Genomic DNA, 11,738 nt, shown 5'->3' with positions numbered 1-11,738 from the left:
CAAGTGTCATCACTTTTAATTCTCACCTGGTCCCTAGGGCTGCTGGTGCTCCGGGTCAACCCAGCAGCAGCTCTGTGCACTCAATAAATGTTTTCTCTACAGTTATCCCGTTTCTTCTTTCTAATTACATTATTTCCCCACTTCCCATCACCCCCAAACCCTCCACCCCCCACCAGCAGGTGCATGACAATGCGCTCCAGGCATTCGTGCTCCCTGGGAAGGTGATCCCAGCAGGGATGCAGGGCTTTCTCTACAGGGGCAGCACCTTTGCCCCATCTGAGGGTTTGGTGATGTAGAAGGTTGCTGTGCCACTGTACTTCTCCTACAGGGACAGGAGGAGCAGTAAGTGCAGGTCTCCAATGCCAGGAGTATGCACTTGTTGCACTAACATCTTCCCCAGGCTGCAGCTACCAGCACTGAGCTCCACGTTGCCCAGGGATTACTGTTCCCTAGATGGTTTTAGCTGCCCTGAAGCTCACCTGGCACTTTTAGCTCTTTTTTTATCAATATAATAAAATCCTTCTGTGGCTCTCTGCAGTCAGCACAGTGCTAAACCGCCCTCAAGAGCTCAGCAACAACAGACATGGGGTGCCTCAGCCCTAAGTGCCTTAGGATCACAGCTTCAGCATCATCGCTTGGGGTGGGCACCATTGCCTTGGGGTGGTCTGGGGAGCTGTAAGTCAAGCTCTGGGTGCTTCACTGTGGTGTACCTGGATGTGCTGCTGGGCCCTCTCTGCAGCCTCAGCCACCAGCAGAGTCACTGTACAGCCTCCAAAGCCACCTCCTGTCATCCGACTGCCGTACACCCCATCGACCTCCAGGGCTGCTGCCACCAGCTGGTCCAGCTCCGGGCAGCTCACAGCATAGTCATCCCTAAAATCATAACGCAGAACGGTTGGGTTGGATGAGACCTTTCAGCCATCCAGTTTCAACCCGCTCCTGTGGGCTGGTTGCCCCCCACCAGCTCAGGCTGCCCAGGCCCCATCCATCACCTTGGGCACCTCCAGGGTTGGGGCACCCACCTCACCGCCCTCATCAAATCTCCCCTCTTTTTAGCTTCGAACCATTCTCCCTCCTCCTCTCCCTACCACACAGCATAGAAATCCCCGTGCTGTCCCATGCTCACCGCAGGGAGTTGTGGCTCTCCACCATCAGCATCCCAAACGTGACATAATCCCCATCCTGCAGCGCCTGCGCTGCCCGCGCCGTGCGCTCGATCTCCCCGACAACGTGCCTGGCACGGCGGTACACCTCCTCCCCCAGCCGGCTCCTGGACGCTGCACAGACACACATATACACCCTACAGCAAACCCCACAGTGCCTGGAGCCAACAGATGCCCCGTGCCCACCTTCCAGCTCGGCCATGGTGACATCTCGCAGGCTGCTCCTGCCCAGTGCCGCCGCCGCCTCCTGGCACTGCCTCCGCCGCGTGGGGTACTCGCTGCCCGACAGCGCGTGCCGCACGTTGGAGTTGGTGATGAGGACGGCCAGGTTGGCATCACACAGAGGGACGGGGACAGCATCCAGGGACCTGCAGGGAGGTGGCACAGAGCCCGTCCCCACTGCGGCCACGTGGCACCCAGCAGGGGCAAAGTCTGCGTGGTTTAGGGTTTCATTCCAGCAGTGTTCACCCTAACCCTAACCGTTCCAATTGTTAGTCCTAAGCTAGATCCCACCAAGTCTGAAATTAGACCCCACTAGTCCAAAATTAGACCCCACTAGTCTGAAATTAGACCCCACTAGTCCAAAACTAGACCATAATGACACTGCCTATGCAATCGGCGCAAGGAGGAACCACCTCCTCGGATGCTCCAATGGGACTTTTGGACACCCAGCCTCACGGTGGGTTTTTGGGTTGGGGGTTAACACCTCCTGTGGCTGTAGGTATGTCATGGCCGTGGGTCCAGCAGGCGGTGCCCAGGACTGACCTGCAGTCAATGAGCAGTGCGTGGCTCTCTTTGCCCATCACTGAAATGAACTGGTCCATGATCCCACAGGGCATGCTGGCAAACGTGTGCTCTGCCTGCTGGCATGCCAGCGCCTTGGCCACCAAATCACCATCGTCTGTGGCAGGGAAGAGAGGAGAAGGTGAGCAGCGATGGGATGGGCACCACACAAGGTGCCCAATACTGAACCCCCGCTCCTCCCCTGGGAGGATTTTCAGTTCACGGGGTGCAGGGGAAGCCCTGAGGGATGGGGTTTGCATTTTTGGGGACATGAGGGTGGGGAGATGATGCTCCAAAGGGAACACTTCACCCATGGGCTTTAGGGACATGGGCAGCTTGAGCAAGAGCTGTGCTTCATCCCACAGCAGCATCTCCCCAGAACCTCCCTGAGGACACCCTCATCCTACAAACAAATCCAGGGATGGGGGCCATACCGGGGCAGAGCTGCTGCAGGAAGGTGTACGTGGCCACCTCCAAAGAGGCAGAGCTGGAGAGGCCACCACCCAGGGGGACATCACTGGCGATCACAGCGTTGAAACCTGGCACAGGACCTCCTGCAGGAACAGGAGGAGAGGAGCCACGAGTCCCCACAGGGCTTGGGGCTGCCCTGCCCCATGGGGAACCGGCTCCTGGCAGAGGGGAGAGCCCTTGCAGTGTCCTATTTTAAACGCATGGTGACCCACAGCACAGTGCTCCACCAAAGCCTGGACCCGACAGCAGCTGTGGGATGGCACCAGCGCTCCATGATGCTCCACGCAGACTTCCTAGTGTGCACCAGCCTCCAGCCCACGGGAAACCCTGCGTGACCCTACACCAGGGGCTCCGGCCTTACCCCGGTAGTGCTGGATCACACCTTTGACGTAGTTGGCCCAGTGTGGCTGCCCCGGGCTCAGGGGATGGCTTAGGGTGGGAGCCGGGAACTGCACCCTATGGGGCTCGTCCGCTCCCGGCGCGGTGGTGAGGATGGAGACGGTCCCGTCCCGCGTGGGGGAGCCCACCAGCACCGTGCCCAGCTGCAGGGCCTGCGGGGGAGGTGGAGGGAGGGGGGGTGAGACACATGCTCAGCGCCAGCCCCACGGCCACGTCCCCGCGGCCCCCCCTTACCATGGGCAGCACGAAACCGTCGTTGTAATCGGTGTGCTCGCCGATGAGGTTGACCCTCCCGGGGGCCCACGCAGCCACGGCCGCCGAACCCCCGAAGGCCGCCTCGTACGCGCCGCGGGCGGCCGCCAGCAGCGGGCACCGACCGCCTTCCGCCACCGCCGCCATCGCCGCTCCGCTCCGCCCCCACCGGGAGGGGACAGCTGCCCGCCCCGCCCCGGTCCCGGCCACGATCCGTTCCGGCGGCGGCGGGACTCGAACCCGCGGCTCTGAGGGGCGGCGACGACGTGCGTGACCCCGCAGGAGAGATGGGAGCCTATAGTTGTGTTATGTCTGTCTATACCTGTACCTATGTATCTATGTATGCTTTATATTTATTTTATTATCACATTATTACCGATTATTATTCATCTATCTGCATATAAGCATATGTATATTCATACGATTACACATGTATCCATATACAAATACATAATAATAGAGAATACAATAAGATGAAGATACATACCTACATACTTACATAGGTACCTACATACAGAGCACGTATATGCTTAGATGTCTGCATATACACGCGTTATATTCGCTACCCAAAGCCGTGCCAGTATCTGCCAATACCCCCCCCCACCTCCCACCGTCTCTGTCTGTGGAGAGGACATTTCTCCGTGTGTTAAGCCCCAATGAGTCTGAAGGCTGTCCTAGGTGTTAAATCCTAAACCACTTCCCTCTCTCCCTAAGCGAACTGAATCCCAAAACCCGCAGTGCTGCCCTATGGGTTAAACCCCAAACCCTTCCCTTCTCCCCCATCAGATTGAATCCCAGAGACTGAACGTTCCTCCCTGCATTAAACCCCAAAGATCCTGAAGACTCCCCAGCGCATTAACCCCCAAACCATTCCCTTCTCCCCGAGCAACCCAAATCCCAAAGTCCGTGGATTCTGCCCCGTGTGTTAACCTCAAACCCTCCCCTTTTCCCCAAGCAGACCGAGCCCTCTGTCCAGCAGCCTCTGCAGGGCCTCCACGTGCACGAAGGCAAGGTGCGGGCAGTGGCCATGCAGCAGCTGGCACAGAGCTCCTGGCTCCTGGAGGTGCCACGCGTGGAGTGGGGACTGCTGGGTTCCCCGTGGCACTGCAGTGGCCTCACAGGGCTTGTGTTTCAGTTCTATGACCCATCGAGCTCCGTCCTGGGCGACGAAGAGCTGCGGGGTAGGATGGGGTTTCGATCTCATTGCGTTTTGTTTTTTTTCCCACGGGAAACGTGCTATGGTTTTTCTAAGCTGAACTTGGTGATAGTGGTGAAACAGGCCACTGCAGTGATGGAAAAGGGGGTGGGAGGGTTGAAGTGGGGCTTGAGACAAGTTAAGGTTGATTTTAGTGTCTCGGAAATGAGCAAATTGCTTTGGAAGTGTTTTCCTTGTTAATTCTTGGCTGTGAGGTCCCTGCACCCCTTAGGTGACCTGGCCATTGTGACAGCTTTGGCTTTGATGAGTAACCCCACGTTAACAGCCCCATAAGTGCTGGTGTAGCTCCTCAGCAGGTTTCAGGGGGTGGCTCTGAGTGCTGCTGGGGTGAATTTGGGGGCTTGCTCCCTACAGCATTGTTAGTGATGCTGCAGATGGCTGCATTTGGACCTTGGCCGTATCCCTGCGAGACCACAACTGCCTGTGTCCCTTCTCCCCCTGCAGAGCCGTTCATCTCTCTGCTGCTGGTGCTGGTGGAGGTGGATTTCTCCCTGGACCTGCAGGTGCAGGGATGAACGGTGGGGTGGGGGCATGGCCCCTTCCTCACCAGCACTGCACTGCTTTGTTCAAGCTGGCTGCTGCCGGTAAGTGCTCCCTGCCGCCGCCTGCTCTGGCTCTTGCTGGGATGTCAGATGGGGAAAACAAGGAGTGGTTGGGGTTGGAGGGATGGCAGCAGGGCTCTGGCCATCTGCAGTTGTAGGGATGCACGCGGAGCTGCCTCCGTGCCGGGGTTGGAGCATGCTGGGTGCTTGAGCTGTCAGCAGGCGCTGATCCAGCACAGCCCTGGGTGTGTAGGACCAAGCCAAGCAGCACTGACATAGATGCAGCTTCCCCACGCTGCTTTCCCCTCTTCCTTGCCAAAAAAACCACCATTTTTCTGGGACGACATGCAGGGCCTGGGTCATTTGATCTTGCTCTTCTGTTTGCTCAATGAAATATTTGTGCATTCCAAGGCTGCGAGCAGCAGGGATGCCTTGATGGCTTCCAGAAAAATCAAGATCATCCCTCTGCCACCTTCTAAACCCCCAAATAAACCCCAAGGAGTGGCCCAGCACTGGGACTGTGGCTGCAGGAAGCCTGCACGTGTGGTCAGGAGGCAGAGCTTCTGCCTGACAGCGTTCATGCCTCAATGGGCATGAGTGCTCCCAGCTGAACTGGCCGTGTTTCGGGGCCCTGAGTAATGTGATGTGACAGCGAGCACTGCTGTGAGCAGCCCGGGGCAGGAGCAGTGGCTGTGTGGGGGTAAGGGAGGGGGCTCAGAACTCATTTATGGGGCTTGTTTGCATGGGATTGGGGGGGGGGGGGTGGGATTCAAAACCCCCTTATAGGGCTCATTATTAGCTTTAGGTCATATCTGTTGGAATCTGTATCCCCCGATCTGGGCCTGGCATTTAAGGATGGATGGGGACAGGAGGCCACCAATGGTCCTCATCCATTGTCAGGCACTGTGGAGCAGTTCCTAAAGCTTTGATTTGGTTTCTGTGCCAGAAGTGATTCCCCAGGGAGGGGTCTTCATGCTGCCCCATCCTGGTCATGCTGGGTGTCCTGTGCCCATTCCATGGGTGCTGTCACTGCCACTCCTCTTTTCCAGGTGTGTGTCATGTACAAGACAGACCCGTGCCGAGCGCTGGGCATGGTGGTGAGGTATGAGCCATCAGGACCTGGAGACCCAGGCGGCCCCAAAAGGGCAGAAAGAAGCACCCCCAGGGCTGAGGCTGTGGATGTCTTGGGTGCTTTTCTCCTCTGTTGGATCCCCATGGGATGGTCCATGGAGCCAGCTTGTGGGTGCTTGTCTTCTGCTGAGCCCAAACTGGTGGCTTGAGAGCTGGGACACAGCCACGATGCTGCTGTTTCATCCACAGTGCTGGGAGACCCTTGGAAGACTGAAGGCCCATGCATTTTCATCCCACTTCTCCTCTTGTTTTGTTTGGTTGCTTTCTTCTTTCTTTCTTGCAACCCCACATCTGAAGCAGAATGAAGCTACATTGAATTTGCAGCCCCCTTCCCACCAGTGGAACACCAGCAACAGGCAGCTCTGTGAAACAAGCTGCGCTTCGCTGCAATTCATCACTCTGCTTTTGAATAGCCTTGCAAGCAATCTTATTAAAAATAGAGCTTGGGTGCTGTGGCCACTGGGGCTTTATTTTCCCCTTTCTCCTTTCCAGGTTTTATTTGACATGAAGGAAACGGAAATCCTTGTCCAAGAGAAGGCCTCTCCCAGGGTGAGCAGTGGGCCTCCTCTCTCTGGCTCGTGCATGGAGCTGCAGAGGGGTTCTGCGTGGGGCTCGTGCTGTCTGCACACAGCCCTCCATCCTCCCACTTGTCCCCAATGCAGGTCCTGTTCCACCACCCCTATCCCGCAGTCTCCTGCGTGGGACGCTGCCCCCAGACCAGCAATGTCTTCCCCTTCTGTGTCATGTGAGCATCCTTGTGATGGGTTCCCCCACCCCACAGGGGCAGGGAGCCCCGAGGGCTGCTGTGCTGCTCTGACACTGCTTTGGCCGACGTGGGGCTGAGATTGGGTGTCCCAGTGCAAAGTGGGCACGCAGAGGGGGTGGGGGTGGGAGCACGGGGCTGCTGCTGGGATTGCTGCGGAGCTGTGGGCTGATGCATTTGTTTCCATATTTAGAGCTTCCCCAGAGGGAGCACGTTTGAGTGCCTGGTGTTTGCATCGAGTTCTGAGCAAGAACGTGGGGAAATCATCCAGAGAATTGGTGAGGGAACGTTTTATTTCTTCAGATATAATTACAGTGAAATGCGGAGCACCAGGAATTGCCACTCCATTCCACCACATGCAAGAGCTAGCTTAATTTCTTTTGTTGAGATTATGGAGATGAATGGGTACTTGGATAGTTTGGGGTTGGTTTTCTTTGTTTTGATATATTTTTTTCCTTCAGAACAGCTCGACCATTATTTTAAGCAGCAGCTTCCAGGCATACCCACACGTTTCCCTGCTTGCACCGAGTCCTCGGAGGCAGCCTTTGTTTTCGAGGGATGTTATTTTACAGTGTACTTCTCCAGGAGCTCAGCCCACTCCTGCAATCTAACACCAGGCCAAGCGTTAGTAAATCTCACCGCTCGTGGTTTCTATTTTTGACTTGCCTAAATGCAAGCTATGCTGCTCCCTGGGTTGGGTGACCCTCGGGGCTCCTGTGGGATGCCCTTGCCAGGTGTCCCCCAGCCGGCTGTGCTGTCAGGCCCAGCTCCCAGGCGGCTGAGCAGTGCCCGGGATCAGAGCCGGCCAGCCCGAGGTGCTGAGAGCCGCAGCCCTCCCCTGCCGGCGCCGTGAAGCCTTTAACTTCGCGTTTCAGATGCAGTCAATCGCTTTTCCCTGCTCCTCGAGCAGGGAGGGAAAGCGCTGTTTAAAACCTCGAGTCGCTCGGAAATGCTTTTAGCGGATGATAAACGTGCTGAGGTGCGTGCGTTTGGAGCAGAGGAGGACGTTGTGCAATTAATTGCCCGTGGTAACGAGCGCTTGTTTCTCCAGCTGCAGGATTTGAACACACCGAGTGGTTTGTCTGACAAGGGAGGGCCGTGCTCTGGTGACAGCTGTGAGATGCAGGCTCTGGCTCCTCAAACTGGAGCTAGGCAGGTGTTTTTATACACGCAGGACGTTGCTGTGGAAGGAAGGGCTGCACGTGTGTCTGCTCTTAAAGTGGTTGCCCCTTGCCTGCATTTTTTTCATTGAAATAAACCAAGGTGGACTGGCTTTTGCTACTCCCTGTGCAACCTGTCTCAACTTCAGCCTTACCCGCATGGCTTGTTCTTCAGAACTGGCCTAACAATGTAATCTCAATGTTAATTACCCGTTTCAGATGTAGCCTGAGCAGCTCTCCTGTGCCACAGCTTAAGGGAGGGCCGTTCCCAGGGATGCTGTAAGAAAACCAGACCTGCTGGCAGAGAGCCTGAAGGGTTGGTTGTCCTCAGGTGAAGGTTTATGCCTAATCCTGCTTCATCAAAAAAAGCTTCGATGGGAAAGGAGGCTCTAGCAGCCCTCTCCCATTTGCTTAGCAGCCCCTGTGCCCTCTGGCTGTATCATCAGTTTTTCTGGTTGTCCTGGGCTTAGTCACAGGGTGAGATCCCACAGCCCTGACCTAAGCAGGGCAGATGCTGCTGGACTCATTTCAGGCAGGCCAGCCACGCTACTGCAAAGAAAAGCTTCCCTTAAATGTAGGGGGAGGGGAGAAAAAAAACAGAAGTTAGCTCTCAAGCTGGGCCACAACACTAAGAGCCCCACATCGAGGGAAGGCCAGCCCCTGTCTGTGCCTGTCAGACTGCTCCTCCTGGCTGAGCATGACTCAGGCCTCCTAAAAACATCCAGGGGAGCCAGGGTGAGGCACTGCCCCACCGGCAGGAAGCTGAGCTGCTAACATACTGGAGCCAGGGATCAGCTGCTCCAAGCCCATACAAACCAAATGACAAAGACTCCTCACATGTGAATGTAAAACATTTAATTTAAAAATGTCGACACTACAATATATAAAATAGCTATTATAAATGCACATAGTGTATTCTATAGCTGCCAGGTTTACGTTTTTAGGAAACTGTAAGTTACACTGTGGTTAAGAGTTGTAGTTTCACCCTCTGAAAAAGTCCACATTTGATCACAGTGATGTATGGTCAGACTAACAGCCCCAATTGTTAAACACTTGGATCAAGTCATAACCAGTTTTATTGCAAAAGGACCCTGTACACATTTATATCAATTCTAGTACCTTACAAGTTTAGCTACCCAACAAGTCATTAACATACAGAAACATGCATGAGAAGCAAGAAAGATCACCCATCCCTTCTGCATATTAGCAACTTGTCACTCCTGAGCAACAAGGCTCACATCACTGAGGTTTATGTGAACAGTCACTTTTAGCATTCATCCTGAGTGAAAGATGGAATGACTTAAGTACAAATGCAACATATTATAAACAATTTCTTACAAAAAAGTCACAAATTAAAACCAAAGTATTTTACAGAATTTACTACAAAACACCATAAAAACGGCCTTCACTTAAGCTCTCTCTCCCCGTATCCTGCGAGCCAACTGGATATCTTTGGGCATGATGGTGACTCTCTTGGCATGGATGGCACACAGGTTTGTGTCTTCAAACAGACCCACCAGATACGCTTCGCTCGCCTCCTGTTTCAAGAGGACAAGAAGAAACGTTAGAACCAACGCCAGAGCCTTTCAGCGAAGCACACTGCGCACCACGAGCCCCGAGCAGGCCACCAGCACTACCTGCAGCGCACCGATGGCCGCGCTCTGGAACCTCAAGTCCGTTTTGAAATCCTGGGCGATTTCCCTGACCAGCCGCTGGAAGGGCAGCTTGCGGATCAGCAGCTCCGTGGATTTCTGATAGCGACGGATTTCACGGAGCGCGACGGTGCCCGGCCTGAGTGGAGAAGCAGTGAGCGGTGAGGCAGGGCAGGGCAGCGGCAGCCGGGCCGCAGCACAGCATGCCGGCAGCCTTACCTGTAGCGGTGAGGCTTCTTGACGCCACCAGTAGAGGGAGCGCTTTTCCGGGCCGCCTTGGTGGCCAGCTGCTTGCGCGGAGCCTTCCCCCCGGTGGATTTGCGGGCAGTCTGCTTTGTACGAGCCATTTTTTTCCTCGCTTACCTACCTACGAGGACACGCACTCGTGAGACGCGGCCCTGTCCTCCCGAGCCTCGAGTCAACACGACCCGCCGGGCCCAGCCGTGCGGAGCTCCCCCCGCCTTCAATCCCCTCAAGCCCCAGAAGCGGCAGATGCCGGCGGGCCGCCCCCTCCCCCGCCGCTGAGACGGGCAGGCGGCCAGCGGCCTCCCCCGGGAGGAGGAGGAGTCACGGTTCCTCCTCCGCCCCCGCTCCGCGGTGCGGCCCGACCGCTCCCTTCCCCGGGGAAGCGAACTGAATCACACCGCCTCCTCCTTCCTGCCGGGCCACCCCGGAGAAGCGAAGGGGGGGGATGGGGAGCGGCCGTGACTCAGGGCACGTAGGCAAGGCCCGATCTATCCGCCAAGCTCGGGAAAAAAAAAAACCCAAACCAAGGCCTCGGAAGGCCACGCAGCACCGCAGCCCACCGCGCTACACACCCGGCGTGTGTCACTCACCTCCTGAAGACAAGGGAGGCACCAGCGCCGATATCGCTGCGCACCGAAATCTGCGCTGCTCCAAGAAGAACCAACTCCGTTCGCAACTACCCCCACACTGCCCCCTCCCCACCGCGGGGACGCATCCTTTATAATGGGGGCGGCACACGGCGCGGTGACCTCACAATGCCTGGAAGCAGCGCGCCGCTCGATTGGCCGGGACCTCCGCCGGCGCCGTGACGTCTCAAGACACAAAGGCCGTGCTCCTGTTCCTTGGCGTTGATTGGGTGCCTGCCCGGCCGCTGATTGGTTGTTAAAGTCGGCGACTGATTGGGTACTGTGAGACGAGAAGGGGCCAATAGACGGCGGGCTAGCGCTCTGCGCGCTGATTGGATGAAACAGGGCACGGTTTGGATCCTACCCTTTGTTGCAAAGCTCCACAATGGAAAGTCAATAGGAGCGGGACGAGCGGCGGCGGGGCGACTGGCGGCGGACCGCTGGCTCCCCGGGCCTCAGCGGGCGGTCCCGGTGCAGGGACTGCTTGGCCCCGCCGCCTGCCGGCCCGCCCCCGGCCCCGCCACAAAATGCCTTTCGCGGCGTGCGGTGTAGAGACCGCGGGCGGCGGGGCCGGGCCGCGCCGCGGGGAATGGCCGGGACCCCCCTCCTCCACTCCCCCGGCCGAGGGGACAGCGGACACACGCAGGCGTCGGGCACACGCTAGGGGCTGGCTCGGGCCGCTGGCGGAGGGGAGAGGTGGAAGAGCTTGTTGCGTGGGCTCGGGGCGGGATGCCCGGTCCGGCACCGTGCAGCCCCAGCCCCATAGCGGCGGTTGCAGCATCCGTCCTCTGGCTTTATGAACGGGAGCAGCTGTGTGGTGGGTTAGGAACGCTTGCCACGGGATTTGGTTTTGGATCTGGGCAGTCCTACTGATGTGTCGCCTCCCTAAAGGCATCGCTGTTCCCTGGCAGCGGGAGCATCACCCCGGGACGTGCGTATCCTGCGGGAGAGCCTGGGAGTACACACACCGCAGCTGGGCCTCTCTGCAATGCTGCTCTCCACCTCCCTAAAACCACATTCCCACTCACTTTGTGGGCTGTCTTCAAACTCCAAAGTTAATTACAAAGTTTTGGGAAGTAAGAAGGCAGAATCCATAATGCCTGTTGGTAACATTTAGGAAGATAATAGCAATTAAATAAAAAGTTGGCATATTTTTGGGCGGGTTGCTCGCTCCACTTGTGCCTTGCTGTGTAGTGTTACTTCATTGTATTTGCAGCAGCTGCTGGGGGTGGAGGCAGGTCTTGCCCCCATGGTCAGGAAGAACAGGTCCCAAATGCCCCGCAGTTGTAGCACACAGAACATGGGGAGAACGCAAACAGCCGCTCCCAAAGGTA

The 11,738-nt window shown here is 56.8% G+C and overlaps 2 protein-coding genes across 3 annotated transcripts; both read right to left on the bottom strand.

The window, feature by feature from the left end:
• Positions 1-16: 16 nt before the first annotated feature.
• On the bottom strand, positions 17-3,226 carry GALK1 (galactokinase 1). Of its 2 annotated transcripts, XM_065735241.1 has the most exons (8): positions 3,051-3,226; positions 2,779-2,968; positions 2,381-2,500; positions 1,929-2,064; positions 1,350-1,531; positions 1,127-1,277; positions 711-873; positions 17-322 (listed from the first exon to the last, which is right to left on the bottom strand). In XM_065735241.1, the coding sequence occupies exons 1-8, from the start codon at positions 3,213-3,215 to the stop codon at positions 251-253; spliced, it is 1,179 nt and encodes a 392-aa protein (XP_065591313.1). In that variant the 5' UTR covers positions 3,216-3,226; the 3' UTR covers positions 17-250. The 2 variants fall into 2 exon arrangements, with proteins under 2 accessions (XP_065591313.1, XP_065591312.1); XM_065735240.1 differs by having other exon boundaries at positions 1,127-1,531.
• A 5,591-nt stretch (positions 3,227-8,817) lies between these two features.
• On the bottom strand, positions 8,818-10,467 carry LOC136047883 (histone H3.3A). Its single transcript, XM_065735239.1, has 4 exons — positions 10,369-10,467; positions 9,752-9,899; positions 9,518-9,671; positions 8,818-9,418 (listed from the first exon to the last, which is right to left on the bottom strand). Exons 2-4 carry the CDS (start codon positions 9,877-9,879, stop codon positions 9,290-9,292), a joined length of 411 nt encoding a protein of 136 aa, XP_065591311.1. The 5' UTR covers positions 9,880-9,899; positions 10,369-10,467; the 3' UTR covers positions 8,818-9,289.
• Positions 10,468-11,738: the final 1,271 nt, after the last annotated feature.

The sequence above is a fragment of the Cyrtonyx montezumae genome, unplaced genomic scaffold (assembly GCF_038088225.1).
Source record: "Cyrtonyx montezumae isolate F1298 unplaced genomic scaffold, pur_monq_1.0 scaffold_19, whole genome shotgun sequence".
Classification (NCBI taxonomy): domain Eukaryota; kingdom Metazoa; phylum Chordata; class Aves; order Galliformes; family Odontophoridae; genus Cyrtonyx; species Cyrtonyx montezumae.
The sequence above is the reverse complement of the archived record's forward strand: the minus strand, read 5'-3'. Positions and strand labels throughout refer to the sequence as shown.

What these genes read in the sequence shown, in the direction of transcription:
- GALK1 (XM_065735240.1), bottom strand. Translation starts at nt 3,215, where the DNA reads ATGGCGGCGGTGGCGGAAGGCGGTCGGTGCCCGCTGCTGGCGGCCGCC. An exon ending in ACGGTTTCGTGCTGCCCATG is followed by an intron (nt 2,969 to 3,050) that starts GTAAGGGGGGGC and finishes CCTCCCCCGCAG; the next exon opens with GCCCTGCAGCTGGGCACGGT. An exon ending in TGTGATCCAGCACTACCGGG is followed by an intron (nt 2,501 to 2,778) that starts GTAAGGCCGGAG and finishes CTGTTCCTGCAG; the next exon opens with GAGGTCCTGTGCCAGGTTTC.
- LOC136047883 (XM_065735239.1), bottom strand. Translation starts at nt 9,879, where the DNA reads ATGGCTCGTACAAAGCAGACTGCCCGCAAATCCACCGGGGGGAAGGCT. An exon ending in AAGAAGCCTCACCGCTACAG is followed by an intron (nt 9,672 to 9,751) that starts GTAAGGCTGCCG and finishes TTCTCCACTCAG; the next exon opens with GCCGGGCACCGTCGCGCTCC. An exon ending in CGGCCATCGGTGCGCTGCAG is followed by an intron (nt 9,419 to 9,517) that starts GTAGTGCTGGTG and finishes CTCTTGAAACAG; the next exon opens with GAGGCGAGCGAAGCGTATCT.